We start from the raw sequence: 23383 nt of genomic DNA on the forward strand, positions 1-23383 counted from the left end.
CTCAGACCTGAAGTTCTTGTGGAGAAGATGTTAACCCCATCCAAATCTTCAAGTCTAGCTGAACCAGATCACCCATAAGTGTACAACAGATTTTGGAATTGTTTGAAATGCAGCATTATCATTACAAAATATGATTCATATGCCAAGCATAATATAATTTTGATAGGTCAAGGAAATCTTACTTCCTTTTTGTTTTTTTATCATGGCCTTATGAAAGGATTTTTTAAAAATAGCCAGTAGACCTGGAGAAGAGGTATTTTTGAAAAATATTTATAAGGTTTCAAGAAATTTCAGTGATAAATATGTTGATTCAAGTGGCAACTTTAGATTAATTAAGATAATTGTCACTTCTAAAATAAAACTCAGGGCATGCTGAGATTATGTCACTTATTTTAGTTATTTTAACAGGGATTCTTCAAGAAAATGTTAATCAAAATAAATGCCTACATAAGTAAATGGCACTGAATAATACATTGAATACATAAAGGCCATTAAATTTTGCAGAGCTCAAAATGTATAGATTTACTTACAAATATTTAATAATTACTCTTTCTACATTAACTTTGGATTTTGAGTCCAAATAAATGATGGTGAGATATATTTTTTCTACATGGGAAAACAAATTTTAAAAAATAAATTCTAGGCCAGATACCTCTCCTCTCCCCAGGTTATCTTCTGTCACTAAACATTAAATAAATACTAGAATAAAACATTCATTTTACCTATCAAAATTTGACAATGAATCAGGTGTTCCTCTCTAAAAGCAGTTCTCTCTCTTTTTGAAACTTTAGGTGTAAGTTCAAGAAATGTTAATTATATACCTTATCGATAAAAGGCAATGTCCTAATGAAAACTGATAATAAATGACTGACAAAGGTCAACCTTCCACCATAGATTTATTCTCCTATGGTTAAAAGTCTGGCTACAATCATTTTGCCTAATCCAGACTTTGAAATCAGAGAACCTCTGTACTGAACCATGGGCTTTTTCTACATACTAGATGTGGCTTCAGGCAACCTAACCTCTCTTGAATTCCAGTTTCCCTGTTCGTAAAAGGAAGAGAATAATAAATGTATCTTAAGGCTGTAGTGAAAATTAAATTAAAACATGTAACACATCTAACAAGTTTAAGAGATGTTGAACTTGTTTTCTTGTAAATAACCTCATTGTCTTCTTCTAAATAACCCCATTTCTTTTTAATATTTCTGTTCTTTTTAGTATCCTTTATCCATAGGATATAAATTTAGAGCTCCTAGAAACAAAACCCAATAAGAAATGAAAAAGGAGAATATTAAATGAGATTTTTTATAAAGATCTTGATTATAACTGTGTTGATTTGGCGGGGAAAGATACTAAACAGTGGGCAATGCAATTAAAAAATAATTTTTCAGGGCCGGGCGCGGTGGCTCACGCCTGTAATCCTAGCTCTTGGGAGGCCGAGGCGGGCGGATTGCTCAAGGTCAGGAGTTCAAAACCAGCCTGAGCAAGAGCGAGACCCCGTCTCTACTATAAATAGAAAGAAATTAATTGGCCAACTGATATATATATATATAAAATTAGCCGGGCATGGTGGCGCATGCCTGTAGTCCCAGCTACTCGGGAGGCTGAGGCAAAAGGATCCCTCGAGCCCAGGAGATTGAGGTTGCTGTGAGCTAGGCTGACGCCACGGCACTCACTCTAGCCTGGGCAACAAAGCGAGACTCTGTCTCAAAAAAAAAAACAAAAAAAAAAAAAAAAAAAAAATTTTTCATTATGAAACTATATATTTACTATATTAAGAGTACAGAGAAAAGAAAAATTATTCATAATCCCATCATCCAAAGACAATGATTAACATTTTGTTACAGATCCTCCAGTCTATATTTTATGCCCTCTTAAAAATTAGAATCAGCTGGTCTTTTGAAAAGATCAATAAAATTGATAAACCTCTAGCCAAGCCTGGCTAGTCAATTAAGAAAAAAAAAGAGAAAACACAAATTTCTAATATCGGAAATGAAAGATGGGCCATCACTACTGATACTATAGACATTAAAAGGATAATATTAATAAAAGAATATTATAAACAACATTATGTCTACAAATTTAACAACTTTAGATGAAATGGATCAATTCCTCAGAAGACATAATCTATAATACCATATCTAACACAAGGTTAAATAGATGACCTCAATAGGTCTGCATCTATTAAAGAAATTAAATCAATAACTTAAAACCTTCCAAGACTAAAGCACCAGTCCAGATGGTTTCTCTACAATCCGTTTCAGAATAGGGAAGTAGAAGAGATATTTCCTCACTTATTCTATGATTCCATCATTACCCAAATACCAAAACCTATACCCAAATACCAAAACTTATCTGAAAAGATACTTCACCCAAGAAGATATACAGATGGCAAATGAACATATGAAAAGATGCTCAATATCATGTCATTAGGGAATTACAAATTAAGACAATTAGACACTGCTACATATTTATTATTAATAGAATGGTTAAAATCTAAAACACTGACATCAAAGACTGGTGAGGATGTGGAGGAACAGGAACTTTCATTCATTGCTAGTGGAAATGCAAAATGATACAGCCACTTTTGAAGATAGTCTGGCAATTTCTTACAAGGCTAAACATAATCTTTTTACATAATTTATCAATGGTGCTCCTAAGTATTTACCAAAATGAGTTGAAAACTTTTGTCCACACAAAAACTTGCATATATGAATGTTTAAAGCAGCCTATTCATAATAACTAAAACCTGAAAGTGACCAAGACTTATTTCAATAGGTGAATGGATAAGCACTGTGGAACATATGTACAAGGCATTGTTATTCAGTTATAAAAAGAAAGGAGCTATCAAACCATGAAAAAACACAGAAGATCCTTAAATGCATATGGCTAAGTGAAAGAAGAAAATCTGAAAAAGCCACATACTGTATGATTCCAACTACATGACATTCTGGAAAAGATAAAACTTCAGAGACAGTAAAAAGATCAGTGTTTGCCATGTTGTGGGGAAAAAGGAGTAGATTAACAGGTATAGTATAGGAAATATTTAGGGCAGTGATACACATTGCATATGATACTATATACATTCATTTGGCAAAACTCATAAAACTGTACAACACACAAAGAATGAACCTAAAGTAAACTATGGACTTTCATTAATAATAATATAATTTATATAACAATAAAATAGCATTAGATTCTCTCGTTTTAATTCTATTCTATACAACACCATCAATTCATACTAGAAAACCACTGACTTTTGACTTAATACTAGGCCATGAGTTCCTAGTTAAGAAGATATCTTGCGTATTAATTTTTCTTTCCTTATTGCTAATTAGCATCTAACACAAAATAAGCATTCAAAATATTTTCTCTAATAAATCTTATTAAAAAGTCATTTTATTTTCCCTATCATCATAGTATTAACAGTTGGAAAAAAGATATTAAGCTAACATAGTAAATTTCAGTCAGTGTTGTAAGTCAAGATTCAGTAAATCTTTTCTATAAATAGGCAAATAGTAAATATTTTAGGTTTTGCAAGCTATATGGTCTCTGTAACAACTGCTCAATTCTACCACTATAGTACAAAAGCAGCCATAGCCATCAATGCATGAGAGGGATTATGTCCAGTAAAACTTTATTAACTGAAGAATTAAGTTTGAACTTCATATAATTTTCACATGTCATAAGATGTTAATTTTTTTCAACTATTTAAAAATGTAAAAACCATTTTTAGTTCACAGGCCATTCAAAACAGTCAAGACATGGATTTAGCTGAGATTCAATAGATTGCAGACCTGATATAAATAATCCCTTTGATATGTGGACACACCTAGAGAAAAATCAACAAACATCTATCAATCGGTTTCCACAGGACTACTGCACTGAGGTTCATGTCACATACAATCTGTTCCTATTGAGTAAATTTTTGCTTAAAAAGTCCTATGATGGCAGGAGAAGTGCATTTAGAGCAGATGGAAGGGAAGGAAAAGCATAGAGTAGTGGGTACTCTTCTGAGAGTACATAAATGTGTGAAGTTCATGACATTTAAAGCTTTTTGAAGACTTCCAAAAAGAGAGAATAGTTATGCTTTCCTCAAAAGGACAGAGTCATGAGACAGACAAAAGAAGATAGAAAACTAGGACTCTTGTTTTGTTTTCAACAAATTAAAAATTAGCAGCACTCAAAACCTTCTTTTAAAACCACTCAAACTGGGAGTGGTTCTGAATCAAAATTCAAAAATTAAAATGTAAACCTCTCAAAACATTAGTGTATATGATACAGAAGTCTTCAACTTTAACACACACGATGTGTCAAAGTTGATTTTTAAGTATTAGGATGAAACTTAGAATATATTTTTCCATGGAAACAACAGCCGGTTTGCAAACTAAAAGTCTACTAAATTAAATGTATATAAATACTATGTGTTTAATTTCATAATTAAAAGTAATTTAGAATAATGCAGAAGAATCCTTTGTTCTCCAATTTATTTGGTTTCTAAGTTGAGAACAGTGAGTAACAAGGGCTCAGATTTCCAATGGTTTATCTAAAAACATATATTAATTTAGATCCCTGCATATAAATTTGTATAGTGAGGAGTATCTATACTCATAGTCCTAGTATCTAAGTAGTAAACCATTTTTAATAATGGCAACAACAAAGAAAACACACTTCTGTAGAATGGGATGAGAAAAAAGCTGGAGATGTCTATAATGAATAGCTTCTACATGCTTTTTCAAGAGGCTCTAAACTTTGGTAGCACTGGATTAAATTTCCTTCAAAACATATAGCTATCTTCAACCTTGCACAGATTCAGGTTTATAATGCCATCACTCTTTATCAACTTTGATTAGAAACTTTTTTAATTCAAAAAAGCAAGAAAAAAGATGAAGAATTTACCTAAGCCTCCTGGAGAAACAAAGTTTGAACATTTGGGGTAAAAGATCAATGAAGCAAGTATATGCCTATGTGTGAGAAAAAGAATGCCTGATATTCAAAGTTCAGCTAATTTTATAACATGAAGTACAAGATCTCTTTGAGAAAGAATGGAAGGGATATACAGCAATAGGATATTAAATGAATTAATTAAATTAATTACAGTATCTCTACAACAAATCCTGTACAGACATTAAAAATGATAATCTAGAACTTTATATATCTAAATGGTATATGAGTGAATAAGCACAATATACACACACTATGTATACAGTGTACATGATTTTAATAAAAGAAAAAATACATGCAAACATTTTATTTTACATTTATATGAAAATGTTAATAGAGGTTACCTCTCGGTAGTGGGATTAGGGGTGATTTTTTCTTTCTGGCTTACCTATGTATTTTATTTTTCTAAAATGAATATGTGTTACATATATATAAACAAATAATATTTTAAATATAATATTCTACAGGCATTTATTTCCTTAGAACATTCAGCCCTTCCTATAATAACTAATTGCTGAAGGAACACAAATATACATGTATAATACATACATAACCATATAAACAAACAAACAGAAGTGGGGGAAGTAAGAGTAAGTAAGTTGCAATCTGGGTTGCCAGAAGGCAAGGAAGTACATAACACTGACTTCAAATATGAATACAGAAGAACAGCAAGTAAGAAAAGAAGGCTGAAGAAACATCAAGCATAGGTTAAATGCTTGATTCTTTAGATTTTTCCTTGTTAATCCATAAGCTCAGCAGAAAAACTCGTGAAACTAAAATTAGTCAGCATTGCTTAGAAATATTATATATCAGATAAAAATATTTAATTCAGTGTAAAACTATGCTAAAATAAGAAATGATTGAAATTAAAAGATTTAAGAAAAAGCTTTCCTTAGCCATAAGAATGATAAACCATTAGAACAGCACATTTCGGAGTTTCTATCCTTAAGCTCATGTTCTGCATGGATATCATTCATCTGACTGAAGACAGGTTGTTACAACAGTTCACATATACTTTTAGCTCTATAATTCATAACTGAATAACACTACTCAACATTAATAAAGAATGAGCTTATACTTATATATATAGAAATATATATAAGTTGACTATTATATAAGTTTGACTATTCCCTTCACCACTATCACTCTCTCAACTTAAAACACTTAGGCCAGGTATGGCAGCTCACACCTGTAATCCCAGCACTTTGGGAGGCCAAGGTGGGAAGATTGCTTGAGCCCAGGAGTTCCAGACCACCCTGAACAACATAGCAAGACTCCATCTCTACAAAAAATAAAAAAATTAGCCTGTCGTGGTAGCACACATCTGTACTCCCAGCTGTTTGAGAGACCAAGGCAGAAGTTTCACTTAAGTCCAGGAATTTGAGGTTCCAATGAGCTAGTATCAGGCCACCACACTGTAGGTGACAGCAAGACTCTGTCTCAAACAAAATCTTTCTCTCTTCTTTCTTACACAGAAGAGAAAAGGACCCTTAGAGATACCTTTGGTCCCAGCAGAAAGGTATCAGAGTATAATAGAAGGAAACAGAGTTAGCACATAAAACTGACCAGATACAAGATCTAAAATAATTCAATCAAAATCAAAGTAGAAAATTTATGCTGACACTACCCAATGTGTAAATTATAAGATAAAATTTCTGATATACCTATAAAACACTATCCTAGAGTTCTACATTTCTAAGCAAATAATAAAACAGCTAAACTATGGTATCACAGCAATTATATCACAGATCAAAATATTCCACGAGTATTTAAGCTAATGCCTTTGGAAGAAGAGGCTATAATAAATAACAAACAGTATTACATAAATATAAAACTCTGAACACACAAGGCAGTATTTCGTAGAGTAGCAATCTGAGTTTTAGGCTGCCTGTACCATGAGCAACAAGAGATAACAGCCTCAGCCTCAAACCTGTAACCTACATTGCCATATAGTAGTCAGGAGCCCAAGGGCTTCAATGAGCTATTCAAACACTTTGAACTCTGACTGGTTGCTAGGAATACAAAGTTGAACACCATTTTCCTGACCTCAACGTTTAAGGAACTCAAAGACCTTAAAGCCACTGGCAATATATTTAAGATAATCCACAGGTTCTTTAAAAACTAGATGGGAAAAATTAAAAATCGCTGTGTCCCTATATTCCCTATAGTCCCCACTCCCACTTCAAGGGTAGTTTAAGACAATACAGGTTATCTGTGAAAGAAAGTGTTCACAAATTTGAGAGCTCCAATAAAATGAAATTTTCTTTATGGTTCTATAATTTATAAAATTGGATAAAGTTCATCAGATAGTCTATGCTATTCTATTATTACATACATAATGCGATCAATATCACTGAAAAACTGAAAAAAGAAAAACTTTACTTAGTCAGTAAAAATATATAATGCTTTCAATTAAATCACCCTTAGACCTGCCTTTCCAATATTTATAAGTTTCAGTAAGAAAAATACAATGTATGTTTTGAAAAGTTTAATATTTTTAAAATTATATAATACATGTTTGATATTGAAAACAAATCACATACATAAAAAGAAACGAAAATCATCCGTAATCTATACTTTAAATATAACCACCATGAACATTTTTGTGTCTTGCTAGTCCATTTACAATAAAAACATACTTTTTTCTATAAAAACAGGATGAATTAGTGTACAGTATATGCAATACAACTTTTCTTCAACCTAAAAATCTTTCTATGTCATTAAGAAACTCTACTCTAATTTTAATGTCTACATATATTCTAATTCATAAATACAATTTATTAAATAGACCCTTATTTTTAATATATAATAGCAAAAAATTTGTAACCTAAATGGACTACAACGAGCAGCCTTACATATATAATTTATCTTCTTATATGATTATCTTCTTAAGATAGTTAAAAGTAAAAGTGCTGTGTAGGTATGTATTCTTTTTAGGTTTTTGATACTGACAAACTGCCTCTTTTAAGAAAGTTGTATTAGTAATACATAGGGGCCCTAAGTTGTACTAAGTAATGCACAAAAAGTCCTCTTTCCCAACCATTCCTTAAAAACATTAGATTTTATCATTAAAAATGAATTACTTTCAATTTGATAGTAAATCTTTGTTTTTTGGAATAAGTTGTATAAAATATGATGGTAAGCATATTAGCAAACATTTATAAGCATGTTGCAACACTTTGGGAACATAATCTAATCTTAAAATAGTAAGTTATACTCAATTTTTAAAATTCATATAAGAAATATTAAGAAATTCACTAGATAGCAGAAATAAAAAATCATAATTTTTGGCAAATATGAGAAAAAGCATTTCAGTATGATTTAAAGACATTTTTGAAAATATATTGGTAACATCAAGATGAAATTACTACTTAAGAACATCCTTTAAGTACAAGTTGAAAAGAAAATCAAAACAAGTCACATTTAAAAAGAAATGTATTCCTGTTAAGTTAAAAAAAATTTTTGTTATTAATCATTGCCAGCATCATTACTACCAATAACACCACCAATGATACTTCTCCTTGGAATAACGGCAACAAAGGCTCTACTTATTTTCACCAACTATGCCAGTGAAGGAAGAGACAAGTTTATAGATTACAAATATGCTGAAAGGCTTAATGACCTAAGTGCCTTTCCCAAACTCAGTAAAAACTAGAAAAAAATTAGACCCTTGACTGTTCTCAATATTCTTTTCTATAAATTCTTCATTTAAAAAATGTTTTATAACACCTCTAGCTCTTCAGGTATTAGATAGAGATATCCTGACAAAAACAGATAAAGGGAAGTCAATGTTATTAGTTCACTTAGCCATAGATTCTCCCTTTCCAATGTTTGTGTTTTACTAGGAAAAAAATAAAAAGACTACAGAATTTAAAGAAACAGAAATAAAAATTTGGGTGACAGCTTTGTAGAAGACACTTATTTATGTGAACATTTATTTAAATTTACCAATTCAATTAATTAAAATTTAATGATTTGCTCAATGTAATAGATTTAATTTAATTAAGGTTTGATTTATCTATATCCTATCTAAGAATAACTTAGGGCATGTAATTTATAAAAAAAAAGTATTATATTACTAGCTAAAAACAAGTGTCTCTATTATGGTTTAGTCTAACAAAATATTTTTAAAAGACATTATGTAATTTAAAATTTTAATTATTTTAATTACTAATTTAAAAATAATTTCTAATTAAAATGGTTTATACATTCATGTTTAATATAAAGTTGGTGTGAAACAACAATTTTTCATTTTTTAAATTGGGCAGGAGGTTAACATTTTTAAGTAAAATTTTTAAATTACCTTCGAATAAACTGAGGTCTCTTCGTAGCCGTGGTCCATAAAGCCCTTCTAAAATACTCTCAAAACCTGTTTTTAAAGAAAGAAAAGCATATTAACCATAGGAAAGCTTCATTTTATAATAATTAAAAACCACAAACTCTACATCAATCAGCAAATTATTAATTTAACGTAAGTATTATTTTTCCTCTAGTTGAATTAAGCTGAACTAGCAATATACAACATAATAAAAGTCACACATTGACTACTAGAAATTACATGATTGTAAAGAAATCAAAATATTAAAACACTCACTACTAAAACAAGTAAACAATTTTGTCATTTAGAAGTATTCCTGAGTTGAAATATTATGGGAAGATTTCTTAGGTCATCATTTTGTAGAAAAGGGAAAAATAATTAGAAGACATGTATACATTTGTTTCCAAAAATATTAATTAAAAAATAGCATCTTTAACCTCAATTACACAAATGAGTGAATGTCAATGGGGAGAAACTGCTGCTGTGAAAAGTATGATATATAAAATTTAAACCTACTTATAAAAACTAAAATACAACAATTTGTTCATTGTTATGGACATCCTTAAATTTTAGGGAAAAAATTATTGAAAATCTTGTCAGGTTAACAAAACCCTAGTTCATTAATTTCCCAAGTATTCTACTTTTTGGACATACTAATTTTAAGATTTTACAACTTCATATTTTATTCAATTTTAAACAATAACTACAGGCATTTAAAAAACCGATCAGGATGACAAAATAATTGAGAAACCAAGAAAAAGAAATAAGTAAACATGTATGGATCAGGGAGGGAAAAACTAGGTGGCAAGACAGACCCTACAAATGAAAGAAAAAGTACATTTTCTCAGTGGTATTCCTAAATTGTAAAACATTGGTAATACTTTTATAGAAATATTCCATGAATTATAAATTGCTTTTGGAAATCATTTTAACGTCTCTAAAAATAAAGATTCAACTTAGAATCAAGGATGAGTCGTAGTCAAAAAGTGACCATTTTCATTTAATAAAACATGAACTAATGATGCATTTTCCAACTAATATCTTAGATTTGACAAAATAAGGCGGTTGGTTATCATGGTGCTTGGTAAATATGTACTGAATAAAATCTTTGTGAAATGACTTAGTCCTAATTTCCGTGAGTGGAAATTTCAGGTAGAAAGTGAATGAACTACATATCACCAGAGCAAGCTTTCAAGAAAACTGCAGAAAACACTTTTATACCAGGTAGAGACTCAGACAGATTCAGTCCAAACTCTCCTAAGATACTCTATTTTGTTGTGATCAATGTGCTTCACAAATATTACTGCAAATTACTGTTTTAGGATATTACTCTATGTTATCTCAGACAAAATGAATAGCCTCTCCTTGTATAGGCCCACTGAATTTAAACAATGCACATTTCCTGGATTAACGATTGAAGAGAAAAAAGCAAATAAGGAGATACACTTTCGTTCTACAGTGTTTCTTAATTCCTCAGTGGATAAGACCAGGGTCTTACATATATCCTGTTAAAATTTATTCACACTGCATAGTGTTGGTGCTATTGCAAACATGTTATCCTTGGTTAAAAGTTTTGTTTCTTCCAAGTTTATAGAAATACAGTGGATGTTTGCATACTAACTTTGTATCTACCAACAATGCTAAACTCTCTAATTATAATAATTTGGAGATTCTCTACATATAAAAATATATCATCTATAGATAATGACAGTTTTGGTTTTCTTTTCTTTCCAATCCTTATTGCTTTCTCTTTTCTTGTTCTTGCCTTACTGCCTTGCTGGACCTCCATTATGATGTTGAAAAGTAGTGGTGATAGCAGGCAGGCACCCCTGGCTTATACACAATCTAAATGGGAAAGCATTCAAAGGGTCATCATTAATAAAACATTATATTCTTTTAAAATAAATACCACCTCACATTAATGAAGTTCCTTCTATTTCTAGCTTGCCAGGAATTTTTTTCTATCATGAATAGATGTTGAATTTTATCAAACTTCTTCTGAATCTACTGAAATAATTTTGTCCTTTTTCTTTTTAAAATCTCTTAATATGGTGAATTACTGGTTGATTTCTAATGTTAAACTAATGAGGTATTTCCACATGTTTGCTGGGTTTACTGTCCTAGTATTTCCTTTAATATTATTTTTAGTATTTTAAAAGAACTCCTTTTTGATTCTTTGATCTTCTCTATTGCATATTTGTTTCCTTATTCATTAATTTCTGTTCCTGTTTTTATTTCTTCCTATCCTTTATTTTCAGTTTATTTTGCTCTTTTTTTTAGGCTTCTTGAGATGGATATTTAGCTCATAAAATTTCAGCCTTTCTTCTTTTCCAATATAAGTACTTAAAGCCATAAATTTCTAAGCACTCCTTTAAGCTGTATCCCACAACTTTCAATATATTTTCTTTATTATTCAGTCAAAATATTTCCTAATTTCCATTACAACTTCTTTTTTGACTCATGGGCTTTTAGAAGCATATGTCTTAATTTCCAAATTGAGAGAAACAGAGTGGACACAGTGGCTCACGCCTGTAATCCCAGCACTCTGGCAGGCTCAGGCAGGAGAATCACTTGAGGTCAGGAGTTCAAAACCAGCCTAAGCAAGAGGGAGACTCTTGTCTCTACTAAACATAGAAAAAAATTAAATGGGCATGGTGGTGCATGCCTGTGGTCCCAGTTACTTGGGAGGCTGAGGCAGGAAGATTGCTTGAGCCCAGGAGTTTGAGGTTGCTATGAGCTAGGCTGACACCATGGTACTCTAGCCCGGGGCAACTGAGACTCTGTCTCAAACAAACAAACAAACAAACAAACACAAAAACAGAAATAAAAAACATACAACTGTATTGACTCCCCTAAAAAAAAAAAGAAAAAAACAAACAAAAAAACAAACAAACAAACAAAAAAAAGAAATAAAAAACAAATACAGAGAAATAGTTTATCCTTTTTTTAAAATAAAATTTTAATTACATTGTAGGGTATAGAAAATGCCCAATATGATTTCAATCCTTTGAAATTTTCTAAGACTATTTTCATGGTCAATAGAGACCATTTTTAAAAATCCTCCACATATGCTTGAAAAGAATATATATCCTGAAATTGCAGGAGGCAGCATTCTATATTTGTTCATTAGATTAACATGTTAATTGTGCTTTTTAAATAATCTACATCCTTACTCACTTTTGTTTATGTCTGCTAGTTCTACCAATTGTTGAGAAGAGGACATAAAATCTTCCATAAGATTTTGGCTCTTTCTGTTTCTTTTTAGTTCTGCAAATTTTTGCCTTTTATGCTTTTGAGGCTATGTTATTAAGTGCTTATAATTCTATAATTGTTGTATTTTTCTGGTGAATAGAACATTTTATAATTATGAAGTGACCCTCTATTTCTAGCCATGATTTTTGCATTAGACTACATGGTCTAATATTATATGGCTATAAACATTTTTTTCCCATGCTATGTCTTTTTCAATTATTTCTTTGCAATCTTTTTAATAAACAGCATATGGTGGGATTTTTTTTTTTAATCTCCTCTGACATTTTTATCAGAACTTATTTTCATATTGCTTTTATTAATGTAGCCTTATAGCAATTATAATAAAACATTTTAAGATTTGGAACCTATTATCACAGGAAAAGACAAATAATTCCTATATATATATATATATATATATATATTACTATGAGAGGATGATCATAAGGAGATATTTAAGCAAAAAATAAATAAGTGGGATAATAGACCAACATCAAGGAGACAAAGCAATAATACTAAATATATGACAGTTAAGAAAAACTTGTTCATATATTCTTGTGTTAATTATTTATTTTTACTTTCTATCTGTCGTCATTTGTGAAACAAAATCATCAGGCCATGTCATTTCATTTCCTTGCTCAAAACTTATTTTTCCAATATGTATAAAGTACATGCAGACTCTGAATGACTAACTACATGGAACAGAGCTGCCCTCTGCCAATTAGCAATATCCATTTTAAATTCATGCCTGATAAAGAAATAAACTTCTACCATGCTAAATCTCTTAGATTTGGTATGATAAAGCAGTTGGTACTACCTTTAATAATAAAGGTGGGCAGGCTGGACTCTTTCTGACTGACCATAGTGACTGATCCAAGGATTTTAAGTGTGATCAATCATAGTACTTCCATGAAACTCTCAATATGTGACGCTAACAGAGATGTTTTATTTTATTTTCGGGGGGGGCTGGGAGTTATAGAGGTTATATAAGCTGGAATTGTTGCAGCTATTCTTCTCTCCTTATGAAGAGATTCTACATGGGAATGAAGCCAGCTCAGAAGAAAGCAGAGCTGAGTGACAACAAGAATTTAGTAATTTAATAGTTACCGATATATTTGAGTTTAAATTCCCTATCTACTTTTGTTCTATTTATGTCAAGGTTCTACAGTTCTATTTCTCTCCTTTCTTGCAAACTTTGGAACTGATCATCATTCCATTTTCTTCCTCTTCTATCAGTATGAAAATTATGACCTCTATTTCTATTCCCAGAAATTAGAATACTGAGTCTAAAGTTAATAAAAATCTTTATCCATCCTTCTAAGACGTAGATTTCCTTCCTATTTATATTATTGTTCTGTTTACTTCCCTAAACATGCTGTTCTTTTATGTTTGCACATATATTTATCACTTCTTTTTACATTACTTTCTCAGAGCAACTATCTAGGATTATTTTCCTTCTGTCTACAGTATCTCCTTTAGTGAGCATCTGTTGCTGATAACACATTTCCTAAGACTGATGAAAGGTACATAAGTTGGTTTCATTATATCCTATTCATGCTACACTCTTTCTCTTCTGTATTTTACATCTCTTTCTCTTTCTTTACTGCATTTTGGTTAATTTCTTCTACCATATAGATTCCACTTCATGAAATTCTTCTACTGTACAATCTGTTGACAAATACATCCTTTTTAAAGTGAACTTTTTTGAGGCATAATTTTCAGATAATACAATGTACTCATTTTAAGAATAAAGTTCAGTAAATTTTGAAAACCCATATCTTTATTTATCCAAGAACATAATCAAGACAGAGTATTTCAATCAACTCAAATAGTACCCTTATGCCCTTCTGAGCAAATGCCTGGAAACATCCCCAAACCCATAGAAACTTTAACGTACCGTCTGTCATTATAAACAAAGCTTGTCATTTCTAGAGTTGCAGACAGACAGAGTCAGAGTATAAACGTTTTGTGTCTGGCTTCTTTTGGTCAGCAAACTGTCTCTGAGATTCATCCATGTTGTTGCATATACCAGAAGTATTTTCCTTTTAATTGCTAAGGTAGTTTCATATGTGTGTGTATATATATACACACACACACACACACACACATATATATATATCACAAATTGTTTACCTCATGTTGATGGCCATTTGAGTTGTTTAAAGCATGACTTATTTAAAAAGGACACATATAGGCCGGGCGCTGTGGCTCACGCCTGTAATCCTAGCTCTTGGGAGGCCGAGGCGGGCGGATTGCTCAAGGTCAGGAGTTCAAAACCAGCCTGAGCACAAGAGCGAGACCCCGTCTCTACTATAAATAGAAAGAAATTAATTGGCCAACTGATATATATATATAAAAAATTAGCTGGGCATGGTGGCGCATGCCTGTAGTCCCAGCTACTCGGGAGGCTGAGGCAGAAGGATCACTCAAGCCCAGGAGTTTGAGGTTGCTGTGAGCTAGGCTGATGCCACGGCACTCACTCTAGCCTGGACAACAAAGCGAGACTCTGTCTCAAAAAAAAAAAAAAAAAAAAAAAAAAAAAAAAAAAAAAAAAAAAAAAAAAAAAAAAAAAAAAAAGGACACATACATACATAAGTTTCTAAACATACATCATTTCTCTTGAATAAATATCTAAAAGTGTTATTTCTGAGTTGAGTGGTAAGAGTTGTTTTGATTTGCGGTAAATATTTTGAGAAACTGAAAAGCTGTTTTACAAAATTGTTGCACCCTTTTAACATTCCCACCAGTGATGTATGACAGATCTAGTTATGCTACAGCCTTACCAACATATAACACTGTCAATCTTTTTGCCTTTAGCCATTCCAAGTGTGTGCCTGGTTATCTCATAGCAGTTTTAATTTGCAATTTCCTGATGACTAATGATTTTGAGCATCTTTTCTCTTGCAGTATCTTTATTTGGTTTTGGTAACAAGGTAATGCTAGCCTCATAAAGCAAACTGGGAAGTGATTAATCCTTCTCAATTTTCTGAGTTTATGTATTTATTATATTTACTAATTATTAACCACACCTGGAATTTTCTTTATGTTAAGGTTTTAATTATGAATCCAATTTAAGTTGATAAAACACCACTCAAGTTATTCATTTCTTATTGAGTCAGTTTAGCAATGTGTAAAATTTACAGCATTTACTGGCAAGAAACTGTTCAAAAGATAGTCTTATTACGCTTTTAACATCTAGAGTATGTAGTAATATACCTTTTTCATTCCCAATATTGGTTTAGGTATCTTCTCTCCTTTTTATCACTTTGACCAAAAATTTAGCAATTTTAGTGATCTTTTTTCAAAATACCAACTTTTGGTTTCATTGATTTTGACTGTTCACTCATTTTCTATTTTTTTATTTCTGCCCTTACGTTTATCTTCCTTCTAATTATGTTTGTTTCATTTGCACTTACTTTTGAAAGTTAAGAAAGAAGCCTAGATCATTGGGACCTTTATTCTTTACTATAGAAGCATTTAATGCTATACATTTCCCTTTATTCACTATGTTAGCTTCATCCTACACATTTTGATAAACTGTCTCTTTATTTTCATTTATTTAGTTCAAAAGGTTTATAATTTTCCTTATGACATCTTGTTTTATGCACAGAATATAAATGTGTTATGTAATTTGAAATATTTGGGCATTTTCCAGAAATCTTTCTCTGTTATTGAATTCTGATTAAATTCATTGTGGTCATAAAACTTGTAAGATTATAATCATTTTAAATTTATTGGGACTTGATTTGTAGATGGCATATAATCTACATTGATAAATATCTCATGTGCACTTGAAAAGAATGTGTAGTTACTGGGAGAAGTGTACTATAAATGTCAATTAGGCCTAGCTGATTGATAATGTTCTGTAAATCTTTTATATCTCTATTCATTTTCAGTCCTATTTTTCTCCTTTAAACTTCCGTTGAGTTTTGCTTAATGTATTTTGAAGTTTTGCTGCTGGATACATATATAATTTATATTGTTATGTCTCTTTTGTGAATTGATATCAGTATAAAATGTTCTTCCTTGTCCATATTCTCAAGTCTACTATGTTTAAAGTTATATTAATAACAGCCACACCAGCTTTCTTATGTTTAACAACATTTTACCTATTTATCTTTTTGCATACCTTTAACTTTTAACTGATCTATGTCTTTATATTTACATTGAGTTTCTTGTGGACAACATACACTTCAATCCTGAATTTTTAACCAGTCTGAAAATCTCTGCTTGCTTTTTAATTGCCATGTTTACACAATTAGAATTTAATGTAATTATTCATATTGCTAGGTTTATATCTATCATTTTGTTTTCTATTTATTCCATTTGTTATATGTTCCTCCCCATTCCCCCACCCTGCAACATTGTTTTGGGTTAAGTAAGTTTTTAGAATTCCATTTTATTGCCATTATTGACTTATTAGCTATACCTCTTAGTATTTTTAGTGCTTGCTGTAGGGTTTACAATGTTCATTTTAACTTTTCACAGTCTACTTTCAAATATTATTGTACTACTTAGTATATAATGTAAGAAGCAGTATATATCCATTTTCCACCCCATCCTGTGTAGCATGGTTATACATTTCACATCTGCCTGTTATAAATCCCACAATACATTACTTTTACTTTAAAATAGTACCTTAAATTCATTAAAACATTAGAAAGTCTTTTACATTTACTCAGAATTTACAATGTGTTACCTTTTTGTGTAAAGATCTTATGAGTAAAGAACTTCCTTCTATATTTCTTGTATACTGAAAGTTTGCTAGCAGTGAATTCTTTTAGCTATTGTTTTTCTGAAAAAAAATTGTCTCTACTTTAAAAAAATGTTTTTTGAGCATAAAATTCTAGTTGATAGTTTTTTGATCCCAGTACACTGAAGATATGCTTCCACTGTCTAATAGTTTACATAGTTGCTATCTAGTCTACAGTCTTTCTTTTCTTCATTCCCCTGTATATAATATCTTTATCTCTGGCTGCTTATGGGACTTTCTTTTTATCAATGACATTTAGCAATTTGATTATTACATGTCTTGGTATGGTTTTCTTTGTATATATTGGGATAAGTTGAGTTAACTGGACTTGCAGGGTTAAAGTTTTCAACAATTAAAAAAAAATATTTAGACATTATTTCTCTAGGTATTTTTTTCTGTGGCCCCCTTTTGTTCTGGCATTCTAATTATCTATTTGTTAAACTACTTGATATTGTCCCATGGGTAACTGAGGCTCTGATCACTTTTTTCCCAGTTCTTTTTATAACTATGCTTCACTTTGGGTAGTTTGTTATTTTTCAAATTCATTGATCCTTTCTTCTTTCTTCTGCAATGCCTAATTTGCAATTATTATAGGAGACTACATGTTTAAATATACAATTTGAAGAGTTCTGACATACGCATATACCCATGAAGCTACTTGTCTTGATCAAAGTAAAAAAAAACCTTCAACACCTCCAAAAGTTTCCTTGTGCTTGTTTGTCATCTATCTATTCCTCCACTCATAACTCTAGGCAAATATTCACATGCTTTTGGTCACTACAGCAGATTAGTTTGTATTTTCTAGAATTTTATGAAAACAGAATCTTACAGTACAAACTATTTTTTTTTGTCACGGTCTATTTCACTGAGCAGAATAATTCTGAGATTTATCCATATTCATGTGGTTACCATTAGTTATTTCCCATTATATTCTATTGTATTGATATGCTATACAATTTTCATCTATTCATAAGTTGGTGAATATATGTTTTCATTTTTCCGTTTAAATAATAAACAGTGCAATAGCAACATTATATGGTAGGTTTATGTTTAGCTTTTTAAGAAACCAAACTGTTTTCAAAATTTTTGTATTGTTTTACATTCCTGCCATGTGCTATCCATGTATGAAAGTCACTGTGGCTGATTCACATCCCCATCATCACTTGGTATGGTCAGCTATGTTTTCTTCTGTTTGCTTTTTCTTTTATTTTTTTTTTTTTAAAAAGGTTCTAATGATTAAGAATCATTCTAATGTCACCATATCTCATTGTAGTTTTAATTTGTATTTCCTTGTTGACCATCTTCTCACACACTTACTGCCATTCAGAAATCTCTGTTCTCATCTTTTGCATAATTTAAGTGGGTTGTTTGGCATCTTATCATTTGTATTATAAGTGCTTTTCCTGTTTTGTTTTAAAATATATTCTGGATACAATTCCTTTGTCTAATAATACACATTGTGAATATCTCCTCCAAGTCCTTTGTTTTCTTAGTGGTATCTTCCAATGAATAAAAATTATTAATTTTGATTAAGATCAATTTATCCATTTCTTTTCTTTACAGTGGTTGTTTATGTGCTCTAAGAATCCTTCTACTCCAGGTCACACTTTCTCCTAAATGTTAGAGATTTAAGTTTTAGAACTAGGTCTATGGCTCATTTTGATTATGTTTTGTAAATGATATCAGAGGACTCATGTGCTTTTTCTTTTCTTCTATATTGGTATGTATTTGATCCAGCACCATTTGTTTCTATTTTATATCCTTCATTCCTTTCTTCATTATGTTCATGTTATCCTTTTAGTCTTTGAGCATACAGAACAAACATTAACAGCAGTTTTAACATCCTTCTTTGCTAATTCTATCATCCATTATTTCTGGTTTTACTTCTATCGACTGGTATTTCTCCTGATTATGAATTACATTTTCCTGCTTTTTTTCATGTCTAGTAATTCTGTTTGGATGCCAGACATTGCGAATTTTACATTCTGAGTGCTAACAGTTTTTCTTCCCTTTAAATTAAACATATCAGACTTTGTTTACTCAGGAGGAAGTTACCTGAAAATCATTTTGAGGTTTATTTTAAAAAAGATTTTAAAGGCAGAAGCAGAAAAGCCTTTCATTACTAAGTTTAGTTTTCTTAGATCTCCACTTGGAATACCTTTTGTATTCGATGACTGCTTTCACTCTGGGTGGTGGAAATTTGAATGATTCCCAGGCCCATGTGAGTTCTGGAAGTTGTCTGCATTTTAAGTCCTAGAAACTGTGCTTTCCCAATGATATTATTTGTCAGGATTCATGAAGTGTCACCATACACATACATGTACTGTTCTTCAGCCAGATTAAAGGACACCATATACTGACTTCTTGAGCTCTTTCTCTGTGTAGCTCCCTCCTTTTTGGTACTTTGGCCCTACAAATTCCAACCACGCACAAAACACTGAATGCTGATCTGTCTTCTTAAGTCAGTGAGTCCACTGGTTTCTTTTTAGTTCTACTCTGCCTGTGCTACAGTCTGGAAATTACCTACAGGCAAAGAAGCTGGAGTGATCAAGGGCCTAAATCATTAGCTTCCTTCTTCTCAGGGATCATGGTCTTGCTCCCTGTTTCCCAATGTCTAAAAATTTCTGTTAATATATGGTCCAGTTAGAGGTAGAAGTTCATCCTCTGGCTTGTTAATTTCAGCAATTTAATTTATACAAGTTTTATTATGCTCTTTTGCAAATATTTAGCACCTTGTTAATAATGCTCCATTCTTTGCATATACTTAGATCTGTCATTTATTTCTTTATAAAATATTTTAAAATCAGTATATAAAATAAAATTTAAATCAGTATCCAATCATTTCAGTGCCTTAAGACTTATATTGTATGGGCCTGTTTCTGCCGCTTGATGGTTCTTGCTCATCTTGCCTTGTTTCTTTTTTTTTTTTTTTAACGATCGTACAGATGGCATCTTGCCTTGTTTCTTTGTGCAATTAATTCAGTATTTACTGGCTTTACTCTCACTTTAAAGATTAGATTCCCTCTGGCCTAGTATGGAAGTGCCTTCCTCCAGAGAGTCCCAACACCCTTGAATAAATTATGTTACATGGAAAGGGGGAATTAGGTTACAGATGGAATTAACGTTGCTAATCAGCTGACCTTAAAATGAGATCATCCTGGTGGACCCAATGTAATCACAAAGATTCTCATATGGGGAAGAGAGAGGCAGAGAGGAGTCAGAAAAAGACAGATTCAACCAGCCATTATTGGCTTTGAGATGAAAGAAGACCACAAGCCATGGAATGTTGTCAGTCTCTAAAAGCTTAAAAATGCAAGAAAATTAATCCTGGCCTAGAGCCTTCACAAAGGAATATTGCTCTGCCTACAGCTTGATTTTGGTCCAGTGAGACCCACTTCAGACTTCTGACCTTCATAATTCCAAGATGACAAATTTATGCTATCTTAAGCCACTAGATTTGTGATATTTGTTGTAATAGTAATAGGAAACTCATACATACTTCTAACTTCATGTTTGCATATACTTAGATCTACTAAGGGAACAGATCTACTAGAGGGCCACTCGGTGGCAAATACAATATTTTTCTCCCTTTACTTTTTCTCTTCCTGCTCTGATTACCACCAAGGCAACTTTCTTGGATTGGGGAAAGGAATGATGATTTAGATCTACGTGCTTTATCCTGAAGGTATGACCCTTTGTTGTCCCAGCTTAATATAAAGACAATATTCCATAGGACTACCTATTTGGATAGGCCCTGGCACTTGAATTCTGATCATCTTGCCTAATCAGTCATGAAAGCACAAATATATTATGTATTAACAAATGATTTATGCTTAAGCGACTTTTTACTTCTTATTTTCTACTTACATCTAAAATTTGCTTAGGTATTCTCAACTGTCTTTTCAGTTCTTTGCTACTTTTAGCTTTTTTTATCCAGCAATTTTATTGCTTTTAGCAATAAATAATTTAGATAACTTATGTCACCCTTCCAAAGACCAAAATTCCTAGTTCATCCAGTATGATTATATTATAAAGCTCATTTATAGAAAAACATTCAGTAATCCATTTCCCTATAGAGAGCTGTGTGACTTTTCATGTTTTTGTTATTATAAACAGTGCTAAACTGAAAACCTCCATAAATGTCTCATCCTGTTCAAGTGTTACAGAGTTTCTTCTTGGTGGAAATCTGTAATGGAATTACTTGGGCTCAGGGTATGAACATTTTCAACTTTACTAGATATTGCATTATATGGCTGAATCATCTTACAATCTTACTAACAATGTTTGAGTTTCTGTTTTCTCCAAATGGTCACCAAAAGTTGGTATTATCAGACTTTATAGTTCCCCAACACATGAATATAAAATTATCATTTTATTTGTAGCTCCCTGATTATCACTGAGAGTTAGCATATTTTCAAATACTCTATTTTCAGATTTCCCTCCTTTGGCCACTTTTAAACTAGACTGTAGGCCTTTTAAAAATTTAGGCATAGTTTTATGTACTCTGGGTAATAATGATCAATTTTATAAATTGCAAACCTTTCCAATTATGGTTTGACTTTTCATTTTGTTCTTTCATACAGTTTTGTGTTATTTTGTTTTTATGTACCATAGTAAAACTTTTTTTTATCTTGTTTTATGGTTTGTATTTTTTCTTATATAAGAAAAATTTTTGAAAAGTCAAAGATAATTATTTTGTATGTGTGAGTATACATTTATAGTTTTCATATGTAGTTCCTTAATCCACCAGAATTGACTTTTCATGACGAGTATAATATAGATAACCAATTTTATCCCAAGCACCATTCTATACCTCAGTTGATTAGTAGGCCACCTTTATTACTCATGAAATCCCCAAAATGTATTCGGGTCTGTTTTTAATTAATAGCTTTATTGAGGAATAATTTACTACCATAAAATTCACTCACTTTACATCTCTACAAATTTGCCTTTTCTGGATATTATATATAAATAGAAACATATCATACATGTTTTGTGTCTGACTTCTTTCACTGAGCATAATGTCTGAGGTTCATCCATGCTGTAGCATACAGTACCACTTCAATCCTTTCTATTGCTGAATGGCATTCCATGGTATGGATATACTACATTTGTTTATACTGATTTGCCAACTGATGGAACTCTATTTTTTGCTACTGTGAATAATGCTTCTATGAACATTTGTATCCAAGTCTTTGTGTGGAATATATTTTCATTTCTACTGGGTACGTACATAGGAATAGAATTCCTAGGTCGTTTGGTCATTCTATGTTTAATATTTTAAAAAATTGCCTATTTTCCGAAGTGGCTGCATCATTTTACGTTCCCACCAACAATTTCTCTACATCCCTACTAATACTTATCTTTTTTATTATAGCCATTCTATTGAATGCAAAGTGCTGTCTCAACTCTCTAGTGACTAATAATGCTCAACATCTTTGTGTGTGTTTATTGGCAACTTGTATACAGTCTTTGGCAAAATGTCTGTTCAAATCCTTTGCCCATGTTTCAATTGAGTTATTTGTTTTTTCATTATTGAGTTGTAATAATTTTTTGGATATAAATCCCTTATCAGATAATCTATATCAGCAAATATTTTCTCCAAACCTGTCGGTTATCTTTTCAAACACAAAATTTGTAACTTTAAGTCCAATTTATTCATTTTTTTCTTTGTGTATCTGTTTTTAGGCTTTCCATTGGTCTGTCCATCCACTTCTAAGCTGATACCACAATGTGTTAAACATTACTATTTTATAATTTTTTAAAAATAATCCCCAATAACATTTTATGATTTTCTTAATAAAGGTCCAACATATCATTTATTGGAGTTACACATGCTTATTAACTTACAGTTTTTAAGACCACCAAAAACGTCAACTTAAAAAAAAAAATTTTTATTTCTTCTGGGTATACATGGATGTGACTGATTTATACCCAAACATTTGCTAACTCTATTGGTTTTAATATATCTCTAGATTCTCTCATATTTTTCTACACAAATACATGTTTAAAAAACCCCACAACTGTAATTCCTCTTTCAAATCATGTGTTTTCTCTTTTGTTAATTTTATTGTTTTGGCTATAGCTTCTAGTTAATGTTAATTGGTAATAGTGAGCAT

General features: G+C 31.3%; 1 protein-coding gene across 20 annotated transcripts in view; it reads right to left on the reverse strand.

Annotated features, from left to right (window-relative positions):
• The window catches only part of LCORL (ligand dependent nuclear receptor corepressor like), a 164441-nt gene that overhangs the window by 109675 nt on the left and 31383 nt on the right, over positions 1 to 23383 (reverse strand). For all 20 annotated transcript variants that reach the window (XR_012918641.1, XM_076001132.1, XM_076001134.1 and 17 more), the window contains exon 2: positions 9248 to 9313. Coding sequence is in view for 18 of the 20 variants with exons in the window: in XM_076001132.1 (XP_075857247.1) it covers positions 9248 to 9313 (66 nt within the window). In the remaining 2 variants the exon portion in view is untranslated. The remainder of the gene's footprint in view (positions 1 to 9247; positions 9314 to 23383) is intronic.

The sequence above is a fragment of the Microcebus murinus genome, chromosome 3 (assembly GCF_040939455.1).
Source record: "Microcebus murinus isolate Inina chromosome 3, M.murinus_Inina_mat1.0, whole genome shotgun sequence".
Classification (NCBI taxonomy): domain Eukaryota; kingdom Metazoa; phylum Chordata; class Mammalia; order Primates; family Cheirogaleidae; genus Microcebus; species Microcebus murinus.